The sequence below is a fragment of the Meles meles genome, chromosome 6, assembly GCF_922984935.1.
Source record: "Meles meles chromosome 6, mMelMel3.1 paternal haplotype, whole genome shotgun sequence".
In the NCBI taxonomy this organism is placed as follows: Eukaryota; Metazoa; Chordata; class Mammalia; order Carnivora; family Mustelidae; genus Meles; species Meles meles.
In genome coordinates this window covers 108095777-108120104 of record NC_060071.1, presented here as the reverse complement: position 1 = coordinate 108120104, position 24328 = coordinate 108095777, and the positions used below count along the sequence as shown (strand labels likewise).

The following is a 24328-nucleotide window of genomic DNA, read 5'->3' as shown; positions in this document are numbered from 1 at the left end:
TCCTGATCTCAACGGGAAGGCTGCAAGCTTTTTCCCATTGAGGATGATATTTGCTGTGGGTCTTTCATAGATAGATTTTATGAAGTTCAGGAATGTTCCCTCTATCCCTATACTTTGAAGCGTTTTCATCAGGAACGGATGCTGGATTTTGTCAAATGCTTTTTCTGCATCAATTGAGAGGACCATGTGGTTCTTCTCTCTTCTCTTATTGAGTTGTTCTATAGATTTAAGCACGAATGGAATTTTTTAAATAGTTTAAAAGAATTTTAATTTTTAATAAAAAATGGGATTTTCAAAATCAAATTTAAATATATATTGTGTGGAATAGAATACAATAAGCACAAGTATATGGGATCAACTTGAAAGTTTGAGAAATGCAAAAATCAAGTCTACTTTTGTAACAGCTTCGTATTAAATGTCCTGATAAGCCCCAGACAGCCACAGAATCCGAAGACAAAATGACTCACAAACATACTGAGATTCGTTTAATAATTTTCGGAGATTTTTTTTCCTGTAAAATGGCTTGTATTTCCACAGGTACAATAGTGAAGAAATAAACTTTTCAATTTGACATGAAATATAAAAGAACAGTTTTACAAATATATCCATAATATTTAACTGCTCATAACACTATACATGGTAAATATGACCACCCCTTAACTTCTAGACTATTTAATACAGAGAAACAATTGGTCATCTCAGCTAAAATGAAATAATTTCCCTTTCAGCAAGTTTATTTTTGTTTAGAAACGGTTAAGTAGAACTGGAAAAATATTTGCTTTGTCCCATCTTCCTCTAGGGCTTTTTCATGAGGGCAAAAACTTGAGAGGATATAAGTTTTACTGAAAAGAAACACTGAACCTTCTTTTGTTTTACTACTTTAGCAATGCTTACATTCTTAAAAAAAAAAAAAAAGGAAAAAATCCTGGAGTTGTCTCGTTGGCCTTTGGGTCATTAAGAAATGATAACAGAGCTCTGCTCTATTTCCAGCCCTGGAGAAGGAACTTCATACCCTCATCCCATGAAGGCTAAACTAGGGGGCTAGAAGATCGCCTGCCAAGGGAATGGAGCTGGATCTGGCTTAAAATCAAGGTTCTGTGGTTTGCCTATCAGAAATTCCACTGTTACAAGGCAAAATTGCATGAAAATAACCAGCTTGTAGCCAGCATAAACAATGCCGTGATCACATGTCCTTTCACACAAATCCAAAGCACAGAATGGCTAAAAAGTTGATCCAAATCCTAGAACCACAGGTAACAATTGTGAGACCTATGACAAAGGGAGAAAACATGCTCGCTTTAACTTTCAAAAGTGCCCAAATCACAATACTGAGCTCCCACAACACAGGCATTTGAGTTTTATGTAAGCAAAAATAAAGCAACTGAAGCTTTAGGAAGAATTCTCAACTTTCCTAATACAGTATATGCAATTAACTTAAGCTTTCCCTATTGATACTGGAAAGAAATTCTATTACAATCATGTGTATGCCAGTTCCTGGCATATTTCTGCATCCAGATTCATTAGTCTCCTTCATGGAGCCCATCATTTTTCCAATGGCTTTCTCCTTTCTTTAAACCCTAACCCTGAAATTCTATAACCAGTTATATCACGTGGCTTCCCTGAGGCACAAAGGTACCAAACTCTATAATTAACTATTGAGGAATGATAAATATGCTATTTATATTAAAAGATTTTAATTCTTTTGGGCCACAGGTGGGGGGAGGGAACCCCAGAAAGTTTAATATTTACTCTGCCATGTGAACCATAGCCCTTTTTGCAAAAAGCGAAATCAAATAAGGGAAATATTGAGTTGCAGCATGCATGACCCGACAGCACCGATTTTTAATTAAAAAAAAATTCCGGACTAGAAAAATATTCAGAATTGTATCCCATCCACCCTTTTTTCTATTAAAATAGTAAACTGACAACGGAAAAAATTAACTACAGAAATACATCACTAGGTGTTTTGCTTTTTTTTTTTACACTTCAGGTGACCTATTCACCAAAGGCATTTTGGTCAGGCCAAGATCACAATAATCGATCGGCAGTTTCCTATGTGGACACCTGGGAGAGCGGGACTCACCCTTTAATGTGGTGGCAAGCAAGATGAAAACAGAGGTAATCTCGGAGAAGTTACTTTTTCTAAATTGCATTTCTCCGTCAAGCTGGAGCTCTTTATTCTCACAAACTGAACTGCTCTCCGCCTGGGAGGAAACTCCTTGGGTCAAATTCTAAGCGACTCTTATTGGAAGCGGCCAAGAGGAGCCCGGCATCTTTTTTTGCAGTCTTGCCCCTCTCTGCTGTTCCTTCCTCGGAGTGGAAGGGGACCTCACTTGGAGGTCACAGGAGATGCAATGTGGATGGAGGGCAGTGTACTGTTACTCCCCTTCAAAGAGCTTGGAATTTATTACTCCAAGTTCAGCTTTTACTTTGTTATCTCCATTTACTAGAAGTAAACAACAAACATTTCACGTTGGAAAGGTATTTGGGGCCATGTGTTGCACGTAAATCTGCTAGACCCTGAACTATTACAGTCCTTGAAATGGAAGATTATAGCAGATTGTAACTTTCCAGAAATATTTCTGATAGGGAAAATCCAGCCCTTCTAGAGGCAAGGCCGTTTACCATACAAGATGCTTTTAGGGTATCAAGACTCCTCCATCACCTTCTAGCCATACAGCAAGAAAAGGGACTGTTGCCGCTTCTATCATTTTGTGGAGCCCAAAGGAGCACAAACTGAAAAGACACGCTAAGTGAAAGCTAATCCTTGGGGACAGAGACTAAAAAGGCATTTGATACATTACGACTTATTCTCCCTGCAGACGAAAAGGAAATGAAATTACCTACAGAACAGAGTAAGCTATCCAGAAGAGGACTGTTGCTGGATTTTCACATCACTTAAAAATTACCAAAACAAAAAAAAATCTCCTCAATGATAATCTTCTTTGAAAAGTAAAGCTTTCATAAAAACTGAGCTGAACTTATTAGATATTAGGTCAAATAAGTAGCAGCAATCAAGGGTAATCTAATCACTTTCAGGAAGAAAGACCTTCACGGGTTAGAACAATTGAAGACAGGGCAACGTATTCCCAGGGGGCAAAACATGGAAAGGTATTCAAGTATGAACACAGTATGTGAGAATTATGTAAATTCTATACCCTTAAAAGGTTAAAATGTAGCATGGATGTTAGTTTAAATAAATACTTGCTGCATGTGGCAGGGCTCTGCTTCAAGTCTACGAGCTGAGCTGCGGCAGTCTCCCGGCCTAGAAATCTTTACATTCTGGGAGCAGGGACGCTATCTGTACCGAAGACGGAGAATGAGCATCCGAGAACCACTCAAAATGAACAGAACTAACAGAAGGATGGTGGCGCTCATATGAAATTCTGATTTAATTATTCCTCAGTAAACACTCATTTGCTCTCTTGAAATCAGGAATTTCAAATTATCTCTGCAGATGTAGCACTTGGTGTTGTGTATATCTAATGATCCCATTTAAATTTAGTTTGATTTGCAAACATTTTCTAGACTTACAGGGCTCCGTACGCTGCAGGAGAAGGTGACAGATGGCAGGGAGTGAGCGAACCAAAACGCCTGCATCCTTGTGAGCTGTTGCTTCGAGGCTCCCAGAATTTTGGCCGCCTTAAGGGAGAAACACTTAGGAAACCCCAACAAGTGGTTTCTTAAAAGGTAAAACCTTATTTTTAATCCTAAATCCTAAACAATCCAGTAAGCAAAGAAACTTGATGGTATAGTACGTAGGCCATACTGACTGCTGCAATAATCCCCCTCTATTACGGAATTTTTAGGAGTTGCTGCATTTTAATTAACCAGACAGTTCTGGCCATGCACTAAGCGTTATCAAGGACATAACCAAGGCAGAATAAAAAATTATGGAAATTTCTTTGAAACGCCAAGTTCTCAGATGACTGTGTGGATAAAGCCATTGAATTCCACCAAAGTAAAAACAAAACATGGCAGCAGAGGGATGTTTTCTTCCCCCACCAAAAGGAGAAAAATCGAAAACCCCAGCTTTCAGAACAAGCCCTCCGCGCCTAAGGCCTCCCATCCGCCACCCCGTCGTACCGAGTGGCTAGTTGGAGCAGCTCAGCTCCCAGCCTCGGTCAAGGCAGTTCCCACCGAGGCCACACAGCACAGAAGGGCCCACCCCGAGAGCCAACGCCTTTCGAATGAATTTCTTCTGCATTTGTAAAATAGGATTTCAAGTCTCCTCCAATAAAATAGGATTTCAAGTCTCTTCCAAATTTACAAAGGAAAACCTAGTTTAAAAACCCAAGGTTAAAATAAAAGCATGGCCTTTTTAATCCAATTAGTATACCAAGATAGGATGGTTGCATCAAGCACACTTCCATGACAATGCCGCTGTTCAGAGCATGCACCACGCCACTGCGGTCTTAAATTCTGGGCACGTCTCAGCGCTGTAACACCCCCCCCCCTTTTTTTTTGCCCTCCCCCGCCCCCCCCAGCCTCAGGTCCCCCCTCCCCTTAATAAACAGCATTATAAAAAGGTAAAATCTAGAGTTAGTGGCAAAATCTTCACAGTAACTTGTTAATAAAGTCGCACACGGCTGTCCGGGGCATCAGTCCACGGGACCCTGGAAAATCAATTTGATGCAGTTCTGCTCCCCGACCAGCTGCGTGGCGCAGAAAGGGCAGGCGGCGTGGAACGCGTGAGTCCCGTGAGGCAGGGGAATCTGGGACCAGTATTTGGCGGACTTCTCGGAGCACACGTGTCCGCAGGGGGTGAAAGCGTGCGTGGGGGGCCCGGCGTCCACGTAGAAACCCGCCTCGCAGCCGAGCCAGAGCGGCACGTAGGGGCCCACAGTCCTGCACATGGGACACTCGCGCTCGTTGGCCTCCGTGTCGCTCCGGTGGCCCCAGTTGTGGTAGCCGTGCACGTGGCCGCAGCTGAGGTAGGCCCAGGGCTGCTTCTCCTCCACCACGTCCTTCCTGTTGATGCTGGGGAAGGCCAAGGTGTTGAGCCCCACGGGGCACTGCGGCCGCGCGGCGTTGATCTCCTGACGCAGGGCTTCGATGTGCTTCTGCGTGGGGGTGTGGAACAGGCCGTCCGCCGTCCTCCAGAGGAGCGTGGCCCCGCACAGGTCGATGAGGGAGCCGTCCTGCAGGACGTTGGTCTCGCTTTCCACCTGCAACGAGGTGGACAGGCCTGGTAGAAGCACCGTGCAGCCCCCTGCTCTAACATTCTTTTCTCTCAGTAAAAATTCTCATTCAAGTGAACGCGGGCAGGCGGATTCCCCGCGGCCTCCCTGAGAGGCTCCAGGAGGCTGTTCCTCTCTGAGCCCCGCCTGTTTCCTCACAGGGACACGGGATGGAATAGGAGTGGGCTATCCTCGCAAACCCTAAATGTTCAATTACTATAGTGATTATTTTAACCAACTTCACCAATCTTAGGTTTTCATTTTTCCTCCTCGTCAATAACACTATTGCTCCTTGACCGCAGGAGGGACAGGTTGCGTCCCACCGGTCCAGGTGTGAAGATTTATCCTCCCTGTGACCACCACCAACCCAGGTCCTTGTGGGACCCTGCGATAAGGACTGCAGTGGCCCAAATGATGCCTGGTGATCTTCAGCTTCCCTCAATCTATTGTTTGTTCTGTATTCCTATGGTCTGGAGAAGCACTTGCCATTTGCCATTTTTTTAAAAGTTAAATTTAGTTAGGCAACATAGAGTACATACTTAATTTCAGATGTAGAGTTCAGTAATTCATCTGTTGCGTGTAACACCCAGTGCTCCTCACATCACGTGCCCTCTTTGATGTCCGTCACCCTGTCCCCCCTACCCCCCTACCGTCCTCCCCTCCAGCAACCCTGTTTGTTTCCTAGAGTTAAGAGTCTCTGACTGCTTGCCTCCCTTTCTGATTTCTTTCCAGCAACTGCACTACTGGGTATTTACCCCAAAGCTACAAATGCAGTGATGTGAAGGGGCACCTGCCCCCCGACGTTTACAGTAGCAGTGTCCACACTAGCCAGACTACGGAAAGAGCTTAGACGTCCATTGTCTGTTGCCGGAAGACTAGATGTACATCAGAAAGGATGAAATTTTATCATTCACACTGATGTGGGTGGAACTGGAAGGTATTATGCTGAGTGAAGTAAGTCAGAGAAACAGAAAGCCTTCACTTTGAAAAGGACGGCACATAGTCCACCAAGTGCTTACAAGTCTGATTAACAGCTGAGGAGAAGCTGTTAGACACTGGCAGGCAGGAGTCCAACCACTGCCTCCATGTGCAGGAGGCAGACATGCTGGAGCTAGAAGCCAGTGAAGGTCCATAATGTGCTGCAACCGTCACGTGAGGCCACGTCCCCAAAGGGTCTAAGAGCGTGGACTTCGCAGCCCATGGTCTCCGTGTGCACCCAGGCTCAGTCACGTACTAGCTCTAACCTGGGGAGGTAACCTCAGCTACCTGTGCCTTGGTTCCCCCTTTTGTAAAACTGGACAAGAGGAGGGTGAGCATTAAATCACACAAAGTTCTTAGAACCATGTCTGGCAGGCAGTAAGCAGAATGCCGATGTTTGCTACTGTTAGTTTGATGATAGGAGGCCAGAAATGCTTTTTTAAAAAGATTGCCCTTGAACAGAGATTTGAAAACATTGTTGTCGGGAACCAGTGGGTGGAAGAGAAGACGGTCGGGAAATAGGGAGGCAAGGCCACACAGCAGGCGCACAGAGGGAGCTGCCGGCGTGCCACAGGTGACCAGCGGTGGGCCTGCAGGTTCCGTCTGGCCTCCTGTGCCCAGAGGAAATGGGGGCAGTTTTCCACAGCTATAAAAGAACAGACCTGCCTTTCCAGAAGGTCACTTCAGAAGTGCAGAGGACCGACTGGATGGGTCCCACCTACTGCTTACAAGCAAGTTATCAACTTTTTAAAGCCCTGGTTTTCTCATCTGTCACTGGGAACCAGGACATTGATGTCAGGAGGTTGCTCTGAGCACTGCCCGAGAGAGACTTACTGTGACTCACCTGGGAGAGTCGGTATGTGACACTAGGGTTATTTTTCTAGCATCTGAAAGTGGGTACGGAGATGAACTTGGCTGAATTTACTAAGTTTTACAGAGCCAGTGTAGTTTAAATACCCCAGTATTATATGACACATTATATTTCCAGTTTGGATCTGGTAGACCTAGCCTAGAGTACGCTCACACCTAGCTGAGAACATAAGGAACAGGATACAGTTCAGTCTATTCACCTGATGATGGAGGGGGTTCAGCTCCTGAAGGGGCATCTCCCCCATGCTGAATTAATTATATTGATCAAGGACAAAGCTGGCTGTGATGAGAAACATGGCAGTTGTTAACACATCAGTATGATGATTCGCATTAAACGCTGAGTATGGTATTACTCCGAAGCTGCTACCAGCACTAGCTCCACACCGAGAACAGGAGGCATCTACCACTTCTAAAATATTCTGACTTGCCAGCGGATCCCGTTAGTCTCCGTATTTCTGTGTTCGGTTGCAAACGTACAGGACTGCCAGCGCCCCGTTCCCTAAATCTAATCTCCAGATAGACCATTTACCTCAGTGCTACCACCAACAGCTACACAACCAGAGTCCGAAATGGAAACCTAAGCTCCCAGAATCAGCAGATGTTCACCAGAGACGAACCTTCCCTGGTTAACAAGAGGGGGCTGTAGGGGGGCTGGGTCTTCTCACTGACTGCCCCCACCCCCGACCGTGTCGCCCATAGTGCAAAATCAGCTGCATGGAACTCAGAAACCTTTACACCATACACTGTGAGTAAAGCACAATCTGGGGCAGATCTGAGGGTCTCCTACAGGGACTAACTTTTTTAAATTTTTTTTATTTTAAGATTTTATTTATTTATTTGACAGACAGAGATCACAAGTAGGCAGAGATGCAGGCAGAGAGAGGAGGAAGCAGGCTCCCTGCTGAGCAGACACCCCGATGCGGGGCTCGATCTCAGGACCCTGGGATCATGACCTGAGCCGAAGGCAGAGGCTTTAACCCACTGAGCCACCCAGGCGCCCCTACAGGGACTAACTTTAAAATCAGTTGAGATTTAACACAACCCATGAACACAGGCTATTCTGGGAGTGGTTTCTTCTCAGGAGCATGTCCCCTCCCCTGACACAAACAGCTGCTTGAGCTGGGTCACTGCACAATCACCGAGGATGGGCAAGAAGCTCATTCTTGAGCTTGAGAAAGACAAGCCCTTCTCGGACTCCAGCGAACGCTTTCTATTTCCCAAGAAAGCAAACGCTCTGGTGTAAACTCTCCCAGGTGAGGGCTCGCTGGGGCTCTCCATAGGAGGATATCAAGTGGCAACATGGGAGTCCAGACTCTGTATCAGGGAGGATGCATTTTAATTCCATCTACGGCCATCTTCTCACTCTGGGACACTGGGCAATATTTAACCTCTCGTGCCATACCTTCCTCATCCATAAAATGGGCAGGATTCCATTTCTCTGGCAAAGCTGCCCAGATTTCATGACCTGAGGTCTCTGAAATATTCACGCAGTGCCTGATCCAGCAACAACTTATCCTGACTTCTACTGTTGCCATCATCATGCCTGAGAACCAGCCGACCTCGGTCAGTTTTGTATGAAGTTATCCAGTGATCAGAAACAAAGTTATTTGGAAAAACTGCTTTCATGGTCTGTTCCCTATTTATAGTCTCTTGAGAAGTGTTTAAACAGACGCTATCGTATTTGCTCTGGTCTTTCTTGGAAAACACTTCTCCTGTTTCCTCAGCCAGGATGCTCTAATATTGGGCCTTGTTATAAAAATGCCGAAGCTGTATTTGTAGCTCAGTAATGGTATGAAATATAAAGACAGTTCCCTACAAACATCGAGTGGGGTCTAGCAAACCAGTTAGTACTACAGTCTCCCTCAACCTCCAACCTCCCGCCACTGCCATCTTCTTTTTCTGGCTCAGTGATAGCTGGTTATCATCTTGCTGAAAAATGCTAGATCACTCTATGCTTTTCTAGGGGGGAAGAAAACATTCATTCTCTCCTGTTCTAACTTCTATCCACCATTTAATGAAAAGCACCGGAGCCGCAAGTTCACTCAGAAATGTCTGGCACTGTGCCACACAGCCATGGCAAGATCACACACCGCAAACTTCCCATTTAAGGGCTTATAATTATTCTCCACAGAAGGAAAGAGTTAAAAAGCCAACTGCTTTAGGGCATTTGGGATAAGTAGGGATATTTGTAGGAAAATATTAACATGTCAAGTCAATGCCCTCTATGAATGATTTCAAGTAAAAAGTTTTATGATTTTGGTGAATTACACAGGGAATTATGTATTAATTTCTTACAATGAACTGAAGGGAAAAAAGCTAACTTAATTATCTTTTAGTTCCAGAAAGTCTAGTAAATAATTCCGTAATTCATAATTTTCACTAATTAGTCTTGGACAGCTCAAGATTTTTCCAAATTAGTAAAGTTTTACATGAAAAATAAGTATGTCCTTCTTAAAGTGAATTTAAGTGGAATTTTGTAATGAAGCATATAATAAAGGATACACTATTAAGGTAGTAAGGAGGAAAAAGATAATTTTCTTCTACTATGGGAAAAGCTTAATAATGGAAATAAGCCCATGTCCTTAGCATTTTCAGGGGCTTAGGGAATTCTCATTCTTCCAGGTCAATGGTCCACAGCACTGGTATGTCCATAAAGGCTCTAGATTTCAGGGGAGAAAAATAACAGTCCTTGAGCGAGGCTTTTGTAGTGTGGTACATTTTCCAGAGTGAAGACCACTCACCAGCTTTCCTCTTTGCTGGGCTGACCTGGTTTCTCGCAGGGTGTACACGTCTCCACAGACAGAGATCTCACGCCAGACCCCGGGCTGGGACTCCTCGGTGAAGCCCCCTCGGGGATGCATCACGAGAACGCCATTAGTAGTGAGCCCATCCATGTGGCCGTCGGGGTTTTTCCATTTCGCTGCCTTTTCCTGGAAAGCATACCACAGAACAGAAAAAGCATGCTAAGATTATGTTCAAAATGAAGGGATTCCAGAATCTCTTTAAAATATCCGGTACAGGCAGAAGGAAGGAAAGTGATGAATTTTCATTTTCTATTTAAAGCTAATAATCAGAAGGATAAAATATGCAATTATTCTGATAACATGAAAGTGCTAAAATGTATGAATGATTTATCATTGGATATGTATTCTATTCATCTTGGGAGCTTTAAAAGAAAAAAAAAAAGAACCTGATGCCTGAGTCCTTCCCTCAGAGGTTCTTTTCTATCCAAACCCCTTACCCCGGGGAGATTCTGGGAATCTACTATGTCTTCTTCGGTTCTATTTGTGCAATCCCTTTGCCTCTTATGTATCAGTGCTTTACATGTAATCATTACCTGGGAAGTATACAGAAGGAAGGGGGAAAAAAGGAGTTTTTATTAAACATGCAAAATTTAAAAAAATGTTACACTAACAAGTTGGGGCCAGTATATCTTCATAAATATCAGTGTTTATATCCTCAAAGGTGGAAGGTAAAGACAGCTTGCTACAAGCGCAGGACAAATACTCTTCGATGCCTGGGCTAGTGAGCTCTCTTTCTTGATGACAGAGCCAGCTACTGCTCACATGACTCAGAAGTCCATTCTGAGGAGGATTAAGCCCTCTTGCCAGTGACTGAGCTCTGGCCAATGAGACATGAGTGGGTTTTCTAGAAGCCTTCCTGTAAGGCTCCTTTGTTCTAAAGAGAGAACAAGAAGGGGGAGTGACTTCAGCTTCCAAGCAGCATGGGTTATTCCTTTCTCCTTGCCCCCTGGATTTACAACTAATCAGACATCAATAGCCAAAAAAGAGGATGGCGACATGGCTTCCAGATCACCTGAGAGCCATACGTCCATGCCCCTCAAAGTGGGTAGATTGCCTCAGTGGAGGGGAGTTGCTGGGGAGCCAGAGTGACAAAGGCAGTGGCTGGTAGGCAGGGGGACAGAGTGACCTTTTCTGACAAAGGAGGAGGAAGGTGAAGGAGGTGGGGGGAGGTCTGCCCCACACATGTTCTATAGCTGGAAGAACCCACTGCTGTCTCTGAGGAAAGACTGCACTGAGTAGGGGAAGAGAAGTAAGGCAACGAGAACTTCAGAGAACTGTCTCCTACTGTCTGCCCCAGGGTTCTGGTCCATGGACTGCTGGGAACCCCCCTCACCCCATCCCCTGCTCCAACTTGAGGATCCCCCCTACCAGGTTGTGGGCACATCAAAGTCCCAAGAACTAAGTACACACGTCCCCCAGCTCTGCTGCACCCCCCATTCCTTTTCCCTTGGCTCCCACTTCCAACCTCTGTGAAGTCTGCCCCTACACTCTAAGAGAAACCAAAAATTTGTGCTATAGTGCTATCTTTGAAAAACAAAAGAAAGGCTCCTAACTACCAACATGTTGAACTGTTAGAATCAAAGTAAATAGAACCTTGCCTAAATAGGGTGTTCCTTACTTTAAATGTGAAGACAGAGGCACTTTTAATCAAACATCAAGAAAAAATCACAGTAATATAGTATCACAAAAAGAAAATGACAATTTTCCAGCAACTGAACCCAAAGACATGGTATATTGCAATCTAATGGATAACGAATTCAAAACAACTGCTATGAAGAAATTTAATGAGCTACAAGAAAACTCAGGCAATACAATGACCTCAGAAGTATAATTGACAAACAGAAGGAATACTTTACCAAAGGCACCAAAATTCTAAAAAAGAACCAAACAAAAGAACTCAATAAATGACATGAGGAATGCATTAGAATGCACTGGAAATAGAGCAGATCAGATGGAAGAGAGAATTAGTAAGATGGAAGACAGGAACAGAGAAATGATTCAGATGGAAGGAAGGAGAGAATTAAGATTTAAGAAGGGAAGAAACACTACAAAAGCTAGCAGACTCCATCAGAAAAGCCAACATAAGAATAATGAATTTTCTAGAGGGAGAAGCAAGGGGAAAAAGGACAAACAGCATATTTAAAGAAATAACTCCTGAGAACCTCCAAAACTTGGGGAAAAGAACTGGATATACAAAGTCCACGAAGCCAAAAGAACATCTTATTATCTCAATACAAGACCTTCTCCAAGACACATTATATATATATATATATATATATATATATATTTTTTTTTTTTTTTTTTAAAGATTTTATTTGACAGAGAGAGATTACAAGTAGGCAGAGAGGCAGGCAGAGAGAGAGAGAGAGAGGAGGAAGCAGGCTCCCTGCCTAGCAGAGAGCCCGATGCGGGACTCGATCCCAGGACCCTGAGATCATGACCTGAGCCGAAGGCAGAGGTTTAACCCACTGAGCCACCCAGGCGCCCCAAGACACATTACATTAAAACTATTAAAAGTCAATGATAAAAATTTAAAGGCAGCTAGGGTAAGAAAAGATAGTAACTTGCAAAAGAATCCCCATCAGGGGCGCCTGGGTGGCTCAGTGGGTTAAGCCGCTGCCTTCGGCTCAGGTCATGATCTCAGAGTCCTGGGATCGCGTCCCGCATCGGGCTCTCCACTCAGCAGCGAGCCTGCTTCCCTCTCTCTCTCTCTGCCTGCCTCTCTGTCTACTTCTGATCTCTCTGTCAAATAAATAAATAAAATCTTAAAAAAAAAAAAAAGAAGTATTCCAGAAATCCCCCTAAAAGGTAAACATTTAAGAAAAAAAAAAAAAAAAAAGAATCCCCATCAGGCTATCAAATTTCTCAGATTAAAAACTGCCAGCCAAGAATATTCTACCCAGTAAAGTTATGCTTTAGATATGAAGGAGAATTAAAGGCTTTCCCAAACAAGAGCTGAGGGAGTTCACCGTCCCTAGATCTGCCTTATATATTGCGGAAAGGAGCTCTTCAAGCTGAAATGAAAAGACAGAGGGACACAAAACTCTGATTAAGCTGACAGAATCAGACATGGCAACTCTTTATAAGAGTATACTAAACTGTATAATGATAGCACAAAGTTTAATGATGAAGAGCATTAAAAATACCTATAATAAATAGTAAAAATAACTACAGCTACTACAACATGGTAACAAGATCACAGCATAAAAAGAATTTGTGACATCAAAACATAAAAGGAAAAGAGTAAAAGGAATCTTCATAGGCAAAAGAAGAGAAATTGCTCTCAGCAGAAAAAGGACTATTTTATCTATGAGTTGTTTTATGTAGACTTCATGAAAACTACAAAGCAAAAATCTAGAGCTGAGACACAAAACATTAAAAGCGGGGAAAACAGCAAAAAGCACCATGGAAAATCACCAACGTACAGAGGTAGGTAGAAATGGAAGGAAAAAAGAAACAATGGAGAGACAAAATAACCAGAAGGCAAAAGAGAAAATGACAGTGGTGAGTCCTTACATATCAATAATCACACCAACTGCAAATGCACTGAACTCACCAAAAGGCATAGAGTGGTTGGATGGATTAAAAACAAGAACAAAAGACCCAACTATATGCTGTCCTACAGGAGATTCATCTCAGCTTTAAAGACACACATAGGCTCAAAATGAAAGGATGGAAGATACTACGAGCAAAAAGAATCTAAAGGAAGGCTAGTATAGTCAAATTTGTATCAGACAAAATAGATTTCAAGCCAAAAAGGGTAATAAGAGACAAAGTTATTACATAATCATAAAAGGGTCAGTATATTAAGAAAATATGATGATGGTAAATATGTAGACGTGCCCAACATACAAGCACCAAATTCTATTAGGCAAATAATAACCGATCTAAAAGAGAAATGGACTACAGTATAATAATTGTAGGAAACTTCAATACCCCACTGTCAGCAATGAATAGATTTTTCAGAAAAAAAATCAACAAGGAAACACTGGAAGTGAACCACACTTTAGAACAAGCAGATTTAGACCTATACAGAACATTCTATCCAACAGTAGGAGAACATATTTTTCTCAAGTGCACTGGAACATTCTCTAGGAGAGACAGGATAGGCCACAAAACAAATTTAGTAAGTTTAAGAAGACTAAAATCATATCAACTATCTTCCCTGACCACAGTGGTATGAATTAGAAAGTGACAATCAAAGAGAAGTGAGAAGATCTACAAAAATGTGAAACCTAAACAACCCCCTTTTAAATAACCATTGGGTCAAAGAAGAAATCAAAAGGGGAAAAATTATCTTGAAACAATTGAAAATGAAAACACAACGTATCAAATATTGTGGGATACAACAAATGAAGTTCTGAGAATCTTATAGCAATAAACATGCATATTAAGAAATTAGAAAAGTCTAGGGGTGCCTGAGTGGCTCAGTTGTTGGGCGTCTGCCTTCGGCTTGGGTCATGATCCCAGGGTCCTGGGATCAAGCCCCGTGTCGGGCTCCTTGCTCAGCGGGAGGCCTGCTTCTCTCTCTCGCACTCCACCTGTGTGTGTTCCTTCTCTTGCTGTCTCTCTCTGTCAAATAAATAAATAAAATCTTAAAAAAAAAAAAAAAAGAAATTAGAAAAGTCTCAAAGAAGCTAACTTTATACTTCAAGGAACTAGAAAAAGAAGAATAAGGCAATCCCAAAGTTAACAGAAAGAAATAAGGATTGAAGCAGACATAAATGAAATAGACACCAGAAAAACAACAGAAAAGATTAATGAAACCAAGAACTGTTCTTTAAAAAGATAAACAAAATTGACAAACCTTTAGCTAAACTAGGAAAAAAGAAGACCCAAAATTAGATATGAAAGAGGAGACATTATACCTGGTATTACAGACATACACAGAATCATGAAAGACAGCTAGAATGTAGAAGAAAAGAAACATTCCCAGAAACACACATCTACCAAGACTAAATCAGGAACAGTCAGAAAATCTGAACAGTCCAATAATGAGTAAAGAGATCAAATCAGTAATTTAAACAAAATCCCAAGAAACTACAGGACCAGACAGCTTCAACTAGAGAATTCTACCAAACATTTAAAGAAGAATTAACACCAATCCTCCTCAAACTCTTCCAAAATGTTGAGGAGGAAGGAACATTTCCAAACTCATTCATTTGATACCCAAACCAGATAAGGATACTACAAGAAAATTATAGACCAATATCCCTGATATATGCAGATGTAAAATTTCTCAAGAAAATATAAACAAATTAAAAAACGCATTAACGGGATTATACACCATGAGCAAGTGAGACTTCGCCTGGGATGCAAGGAGGGTTCAAAGAATGCAAATCAATAAATGTAATACATCATATCAAGAAAATGAAAGATAATCACATGATCATCTCAATAGCCACAGAAAGAGCATTTGACAAAATATAACATCTTTACAGAATAAAAACCCTTAACAGATTGGCTACAGAAGGAATATACCTCAACATAACCAAGTTCATATATGACAAACCTGCAGCTAAGTTTCCTCTAAGATCAGAAAGACAAGGATGCCCACGCTCACCGTTCCTACTCAATATAGTGCTACATGTCCTAGCCAGAGCAATTAGGCAAGATAAATAAATACATGGCATACAAACTGGAAAGAAAGAAGTAAAACTATTGCTTAGCACTGTTTGCTAATGATATGATCTTATATATTGAGAATTGCAAAGAATCAGTCCAAAAGCTGTTGGAATTAACATTTTCAGGAAAGTGGCAGGACGCAAAACCAACACAGGGAAGTAAGTTGCATTCCTTTACACTAATGAGGAAGCATTTGAAAAAGGCCTAAAGAAAACTATTCCCCTCATAACACCATCAAGAACAGTAAAATACTTAGGAATAAATTTCACCAAGGACGTGAAAGATCTGTACAATGAAAAGTATAGACTTTGCTGAAAGAAACTGAAGGCACAGACAAATGGGAAGATAGCCCGTGTTTCTGAATCAGAAGAATATTGTTAAAACGGCCATACTACCCAAATCCATCTACAGATTCAGCACAATGTCCATCAAAATATTAAGAGAATTCCCTACAGAAATAGAAGAAATAATCCTAAACTTTGTGTGCAACCATGAAAGACCCCAAATAGCCAAAAAATTAAAAACAACTACCACGTGATCCAGCATTTCCACTTTAGGGCACACACTCAAAGGAAATGAAGACAGGATTTCAAGGAGATACAGGCACTCCCATGTTTACTGCATTATTCTCAACAGCCAAGATATGAAAGGTCACCCCAATGCCCATCAATGAGTGAACAGATAAAAAAAAGACACTGTAAATATTATTTACCCACAAGAAAGGAGGATCTCCTTCCATTTGCAATAACATGGATGGACCCTGAGTACATTATGCTAAGCAAGTCAGAGAAAAATGGTATCACGTATATGTGGAATCTTAAAAAGTTAAGTCTATGAAAAACAGTAAAATGACAGTTATCAAGGGGGCGCCTGGGTGGCTCAGTGGGTTAAGCCTCTGCCTTCGCCTCAGGTCATGATCTCAGGGTCCTCTCTGCTCAGCGGGGAGCCTGCTTGCTTCCCCGCTTCTCTCTCTGCCTGCCTCTGCCTACTTGTGATCTCTGTCAAATAAATAAATAAAATCTTAAAAAAAAAATGACAGTTATCAGGGATGGGATGGGGGAGGGGTGTACAGGGAGAGAGTGGTAAGACTGATGGTGTTTAAGGGTTCAAGCTTGTAGTGAGCAGTGAATCAGCCACAGAGCTCTAATGCACCATGTTTTGGATGTAGCTCATATTATTGTACTACAGTTGTGCAATGTGGTAAATAATCCACTACTGGCAATCATTTTGCAACACGTAAGTACATCATGGTAACATGGCTGTGCACCTTATACTTACACAAGATTAAAATTGAATAAATTTGACACGTAATGTTACATGTCAAATTTATTCAATTATGAAAAGTAAATTAAAAAAAAAAAAGGGTGGCTCAGTCTGTTAAGCATCTGCCTTTGGTTGGGGTCATGATCCTGGTGTCCTGGGATCGAGCCCCTGGTTGGGCTCCCTGTTTAGTGGGGAGCCTGCTTCTCCCTCTGCCCCTCCCCGTTTGAGCTCTCTCTCTCCCTCTCTGTCAAATAAATAAATAAAATCTTTAAAAAGCCCACCAATATAAAGAGATAAGGAAGAAACAGTGCCTCTGCCGCCTCTTCTTCAGCTGGAAGTCGCCATGTGTCAGGGGTGTACGGAAGTGTGGGAGCCATCTCTCATCCCTAAGGCAGTTTGAGGAAGGAGATCTGCCTGGGGACATGGGGCTAAGACAGAACAAACGTGCTTCCCTGGATGTCACAGAACCATTAAATTACCCAGGCCTGGGCCTGTCTTCCTTGGTGCTTCTTGTTGCAGAAATAATACATTCTTGTTATAGTTTAGGCCATTAAAAAAATGATTTTATTTATTTGAGAGAGAGACTGAGAGAGAGAGAGAGAGAGTGTGTGTGTGTACAAGCAGAGATAAAAGGGCAGAGGGGAAAGCAGACTTCCTGCTTGAGCAAGGAGCCCGTTGTGGGACTCGAACCCTTGAACCTCAGAGAATGACCTGAGTGGAAGGCAGATGCTTAACTGACTGAGCCACCCAGGTGCCCCTGTTTAGGCCATTTTTTAAAGGCCATTTTGAATGTTCTTTTTTTTTTTTTCCTGCAAAACATACTGATTAAAAAAAAAAAAGAAGAACTATATTACAATTGTATATTCACCAGAACTTCTGGGTTTCATTTACTCCGAAGCCTCACAGAGTCAGAAATTTTTAATCTGTTTTGTTCTCTGTGCTATCACATCTATGAAACCTGACGTGGGACACAGCCCAATGAAAATTTTCTGAATGAAAGAATGTCACTTTTTCCTTTGAATTCTATGTAGATTTGACCATTTATTTTCTCCCACTGAAATAAACCCCTTAAATCTACTATAAATATATTCATATACATTTTTAAAAAGCAATTACTGTACATGCACTTAATACAGCAAATGTAACAAGTATCAGGTAAGGACTTAGTTATCTTTAGATTCTTAATAACAGCCTTTCAAACTCTACATCTGAAAATTAAAATCTCCAAATCTAAGTAGAGGCATCGTGGAAAGCAAATCTTTGGCTACAATTAAATGTTATATCTGATGATAATGGGTGTTTTTCTTGAAACAGTGTCTTCAGTAATAGTACTTACTCCAAGAAATATGTTTTTGGAAGAGTCAAATCCGGCTGCGAATATCCGTGCGGTGTAAGGTTCATTCCTGTCGCAGACAATCCTGCAGGCAAACCGGGATATGGTACTTTGTGTAATCTGGGCCTCATCGTTGTTCTGACTGCCAGAAATTGTGTCTGTAACAACGAAGTCGATAGGGCTTTCTGTTGATCTGCCCACCTAAATAAATCAAATGTACTCATGATTCGTCTGAAAAAATACGTCACCATATTTGGTTCACATGGAATGAGTGTTCAGGATCTCTTTAACATTTATTATTTCTGCTCTGAGGGTAAGAATTTAATGAAAAAAAAATTCAGTTCTGTTCCTTTTCTTGTTTAAGGGAGATATTAGAGTAACCAATCATCAGATTTTAAATATTAAGAGAAGAGCTAAATTTTTTATTCTGGAGAAAAACATGAGATCTTGCTTCTCCCATCCCCCAGCAGATTGTATCTCTTAGATTAGGTGAAAACATGACTTTAACACAGCAAATTACTCTCTACCCCACTCACCCTGCCCCCCTATTTCCAGACGGGGAAAAAACCAAGATTTTAAAGAAAGCCAACAAACAAAGGAATTCTTGCCCAGCAGCAGGGATTGGTTTTCCACACTAAGTAAGTCTACCAGTGACTCACGGCATAGAGCAAGAACAGCCCTGACCCAGACACAGATCAAATGCCTGTTGCCATTATTCAGTGTAAGCGAAAATGATGTAAAGGGAAATACAAGTCAGCCCAAAGTTTGGGATGCAGTCAGATGAAAGGTTCAAAAAGCTGGTCTTAACATTTCAATTTTGGATTAAAAAAAAAAAATCTCTTTTGGGAAAGTCTAAAAACCTGCAATAATATTATGTTGACTTACTTCCTTTGGTAAGATTAAATGCTTCCAGAAAGAATATACTTCATTTGGAAGAGCTTAAAGTTCTAAAAAACGTATTCATATTCAATAAATACCAGTAAGATAGGTACTGCTCTGTCCTATGCCCAAGAAAAGTATTTGTTTACAAATACAAAATCCTCAAGATAAGAGTATCAAAACATTTTTGTAATGCTGTTCTATGAATCTCTGACCAGAAAACAATGACACATATTATTTATATACCATAGAGACATTTCAAATTAAAATCATTTATATGTAAACAAATCATTTCTCACTAAACAGGACGTCACTGTTCTTTCCTAACACTAGTGACTTTGATTCGGAAGTTGATTAGGGGAGGAACACAGGGAGCCCCCCAGACAGATGTGTACACAGAAGACCCCCAAAAATCAATTTCTCAGGTATCTTAATCCTGATCAAAATTCTATCTAAAACATAAGATGTAATGTATTTTTCATCCAAAGAGATAAGAGTGAAAAAATATATATTATCTTGCATCATTTAGGTCAAAATATTCCTTTCTGGAAAATTATTATTAACTTTCTTTTGTAAACTCACACATTTTCATGCATAGATTATCTCTATTAAGCCAACAGACAACAGACATCTCTTTTCTCTCTCTCTTTTTTTTTTTTTTTACAACTCTTAATTTTTTTGTCCTAATGAAATGTGCCTGGAATAAAGTAGACTTCTGGTTTCACTGAAACTCGATGTGAAAAGCTGTACTTTGCCTGAATGTATGCGTTTCAGGTTTAGAAAACATAGAACTTGTTAAAAAACGCAACATAAAATCTAAATTTAAAGACATTATAAGTCTTTTACAAATCATCTTTCTAATGTTGGGTCTTCCCTCGGCTAGAGTCATTGGAAAGCTGGGTATGTGACTCAGAAGCTCTGATTCAGACTGTTCTTTTCTTTTTTTTTTTTTTAAGCTATTCTCTTAGCTACTTCGAGGTGTACAATACAGTACTATTAACTATAATCACCATGCTGTACATTAGATCCCCAGAACCTATTCATCTTACAGCGGGAAGTTTGTACTCTGTGACCAACACCTCTCTATCTTCCCCATCCCCTTAGCCCCTGGTAACTCCCATGCTAGTCTCTGCTTCTACAGTTTTGACGTTGCTGTTGTTGTTTGGATTCCACATATAAGTGATACACGATTTGTCTTTGAGTTATTTCACTTTAAAGAGATTTTTTATACTAGAAAAGTAACAAATACTGAATGTAAAATATTTCACAAATACAGAAAAAAAAAATACCATAAAGCTCCTCTAAACTCGGGAATCAACTTGTCCTGAACTGCTAAGCTTAGGGGTGAAATGTGTGGAAAGTTCTACAATTGCCTAGCACTCTCACAAAGACAAAGTCCCTGACATAACTTTTGTCACCTCCACAGAAGAAGACAAAGTCTCTTCAAGCTCTGTTAGAAGTGCAAAGCTAAGACCATGCTCGAGTAGAATGTCACACAACTGTTACTGTCTAAAAAGATTACTCTCTTTTGGAAAGGCCATGTTGCTTTCATCCCAGTGTATTAAATGAATGTCTTGATGAGTTAACGGAAATGGGCTATAACACATGACATTTTAATCCAACCGGAACATACTGCTAGGATCGATTATTGCAAGTCATGATACTTATCTGACTGGTCATGTTCAATTTGTTTATCAATTCACTTTCCCTTAAATCTAACCTGTGGTGTGCCACCAGTATAATTTTATACTTTTGGATACAAACCTCATGTTCTTTTTGCCAGGAAAAAAAAAAAAAAAGTAAGCTACTTTCCTATTGAAAACTTACCTGATGTGCAAAATTTAGAACCCATCCCTTTGGGTACTGGATCAACTCTACATCATCTTAAGGGTAGACAAAGAAAGATGGTTCTGAATTCTGTCTGGTGCTCATTCAGTGCTGATTCTCATATAGTAGCCTGAGGGAGGATTTTACTGATGCCACACACATATATGAGAAAAGTTTGGGTTTGTCTGGTTGTCAGTCCAATTCAGTGCAGGTAAGATGGCCCAGAAACACCTGGAAGGGCCTCCCTCACCTTTCCTGGACCAATGGTACTCCCACCCCTGAGTCTGTAACCTTATTTCCTGACTCCTTCCAATGACAAGGAGGAAATATCGCTGCTCCTACCCAAGACCAATCTCTCTACTGATGCCTGGGGTCTCAGTATTCTTCCCTTCCCAAGGATTCTGCTCCTGATACTATCCTTTTTCTATCCTGAATCATCCACTTCTCTCTCTCTACTACTAGATCTTATCATTGGCTATCAAACATATTCTAAAGCTTCTCAAACTCTGTGACTCTGCAGGGGCGTGGGGTGGTGGTATTTGGAAGGACCAATTTGTTTTTTAAATTTCAGCCTGTCACTGATACATTTTAAAAGTACAATCAAAATCAGTATCAGAAAAATGATCACCTGCTTGGAGGTTTCAGGTACAATAAAAAGTGTCGTGCGTTTCCAAACTCCTCCTCGCCATTTCCCACCCAGCTAACTCTGTGCTGTTAACAGACACTTGGCCGCTCAGTTGAGGATACTCTGAACAGCATTGTTCTAGACTAGTCTCTCACCTTAAAAAACACTTCCCTTCACTTGCAAATAGTCCTCAAGCTACAGGCCCATTTCTCTGATTCACTTAGTGGCAATACTTCTTGAAAAATCTGTCACTAGTTACTACCCTCCCATTTCCTTACTCATGCCCTTAACTTCTCTCCTCAGCTGGCCCCATGGGGTGTTTCTACCCCAGAGCCCCACTGACACCACTCTTGCACAGGTTTCCAGGGCGTATAATTGGTATCCTGGCATATCTGTACCTGGTATGAGAATAATGAAACTCTTACAGGCTAGTTGGCAAATAGACCCCTTCCCTGCACTTTCTGTTCTCTTCCTATGTAATACCATCAAATTCCATTATTAGCCAAAAAGCCCTGATCTCTACCCAGAACTTCAATCTCCACTTGGGGGTCTATCTAATAAGCATCTCAAAATGTAACATGTTCTAAACAGAACCTGGATTCCTCCTTCAACCCCTAAATTTCCCAGGTCAACGACTGGCATCCGATCTACTCAAGCTAAAAATCAATACCAAAGAATTAGCCTCGATCCTTTATTTTCCTCCACACCCACATTTAACCCTGCCTGTCAACACTCCCTCCAAACATGGTTTCCATCCTTCCATTTCTCCCCACCTTAGTTCCTGTTGCCAGGACCTCCTCCTTGGACTGCACTACCCTCGTCTCCAAACTGGTCTCCCTGTTTTCACATGTGACATTTCCATTCTTGTCTAGAGAGTACTTGAAGGTATCTCTCAGAAATGTAAATCAGATTATACCTCTCCCTTGCTTAATCCTCCAATTTTTTTTGCTTGGCCTAAGGGCCCCACCTCTCATTTCATTTCACTGACCTCCTCCGTCACCCTGCTCCTTCCTGGGGGCCATGGCACTTGCTCCTGCTGCTGCTTCATTTGTGGTCTGTTTCCCTCCTCTAGAATGCAGGCTCCATGAGAGGGGAGCCGGGGCCGCCTCCCTCCAGTAACCAGATGAGTATCTGATACACAGCAGGTGACCGAGAAATGAAACTGACGCATGGATGATTAGGACAGTGACCCTGAACCCTGGGAGAGAGAGGCAGGTATCGTGTTTCAAGAAATAACTGTCACATATTTCTCACCCAGGTGGGTGCTAATAAAATGTTACCATCTAAAAGTAGTATAAAACACCTAAATTAAAAACCAAACAAACAAAACCAAAACTGTAAGGTCCAGCAACACCTGGGATCAGAGACTATGAAATTGAGCAATGTTCAAGGCCTTTGGTTTCCTTACCCCAATGATCAGGATGGATTTGGCATCACACCTCCCTGTAGGGGCCTTGTAAAACATTTCGTCACTTCCTGTGACAATTTTTAATATTTTGCTTTCTCAAAAGCTACACTCTTTTTTTCTGTCCTTTATTTATACCTATTCTAGAAAATAACTACTATGAAATTGTTGCTATACCAACTCAGACTTTCTCACACTTAACCCATCTCTTAAATTCTGATCAAACTGATACTTTTTTCCTTAGGCAATATTTCTGAGCTCTGAGCCTACTCTCTGTTTCCACCGTGGGAAAGGCAGCACAAGGCCCTTCTCTGGTTTGGTCTGATGTTCTGCTTTTCAATGCTCAATTAGCCTAGAAATCATTTTAAAGAATAATGGCTACAATGAACAGCCCTCAACACCAAGGTCCATGCTTGAGAAATAGGAATGGGACAGTGTTTTTTGCTTAGAAACCTTTCTCAAGGATAGGTTGGGGACACAGAAATGTGTAAAAGGAAGACAAAATTAAAACAAGCTTGATTTTTCAGGATCTTCCAAGAGTTACTTAATTCTACTCTGCTTAGAGTGATCTGATATTAATCCTCCAATATGTCCAGTTATTTTGCAAGTGGAATCAGATTATTTTAGTAAAAACGACAAATGTGTTCTGTTTTCTTAGTAAATCAATAAATCCTCGTTGAATTACCATGCTTCATTTAAAGAGGTCGACCTGGTACTATGTAGGAATGTAGAACTCAGCAGACATAAATCTTACTACTGCCACTAACACCTTCTCTGTCACCTTTCCTTTCAAAGACCCAGATTTCCCAGCTATGAAAGGTAAGTGGACACTATAGGGTAGTTAGGTATTTCTCAGCGCAGTCTATGAACCTCCCAGGGTCCCTGAGACCTTTTCTAAGGACCAGGTCCATGAAGCCAAACTTGCTTTCATAATAATCCAAACATGCTGTTGGCCTTTTCCACCGTGCTAACATTTATCCTAATGGCACTAAGGCGATCAAGTGCTTTCATGGGAATCAAACCAGTGGCACCAAACTGTATTAATGGCCTCTGTATTCTTTATTGGCACGCACTTGCAGTTAAAAATAATGCCAGTTTCACTGAAGTATGCTTTTGGTGAAGTGGTAAAAAATTCCTTTTATTAAATATTGAGCCTTTCACATAATCTTCTATATGAGGAAATGGGAAGTGTGCAAAAAGGCATTTAGAAGTTTATAACAGTATGGAGGTTCCTTAAAAAATTAAAAATCAAACTGCCATGTGATTCAGCAATCCTGTTCCTGGGTATTTATCAAAGTAAACACTGAAATCAGGCTCTCAAAGAGAGCTCTGCTCCCCACGTTCACTATAGTGTTATTTATAATAGCCAAGGTATAGGAACAACCTAAATGTCCACCAGCGGGTGAGTGGATAAAGAAAATGTGGTAGAAACATTCAGTAGGATATTATTCAGCCTTCAAAACAAGGAAATCCTGCCACAAGCAACAGCATGGACGAACCCAGAGGACACTACAGTGCTGCAGGATTCCAATTACAGGA

The 24328-nt window shown here is 41.4% G+C and overlaps 1 protein-coding gene across 1 annotated transcript in view; it reads right to left on the bottom strand.

The window, feature by feature from the left end:
- Positions 1-4478: 4478 nt before the first annotated feature.
- Positions 4479-24328, bottom strand: part of PELI2 (pellino E3 ubiquitin protein ligase family member 2) — a 180727-nt gene continuing 160877 nt past the window's right edge. Inside the window, exons 4-6 of the mRNA XM_046009516.1 lie at positions 18057-18254; positions 9770-9958; positions 4479-5168 (exon numbers count right to left, since the gene is read on the bottom strand). Coding sequence (XP_045865472.1) covers positions 4602-5168; positions 9770-9958; positions 18057-18254 — 954 coding nt within the window. The 3' untranslated portion in view covers positions 4479-4601. The remainder of the gene's footprint in view (positions 5169-9769; positions 9959-18056; positions 18255-24328) is intronic.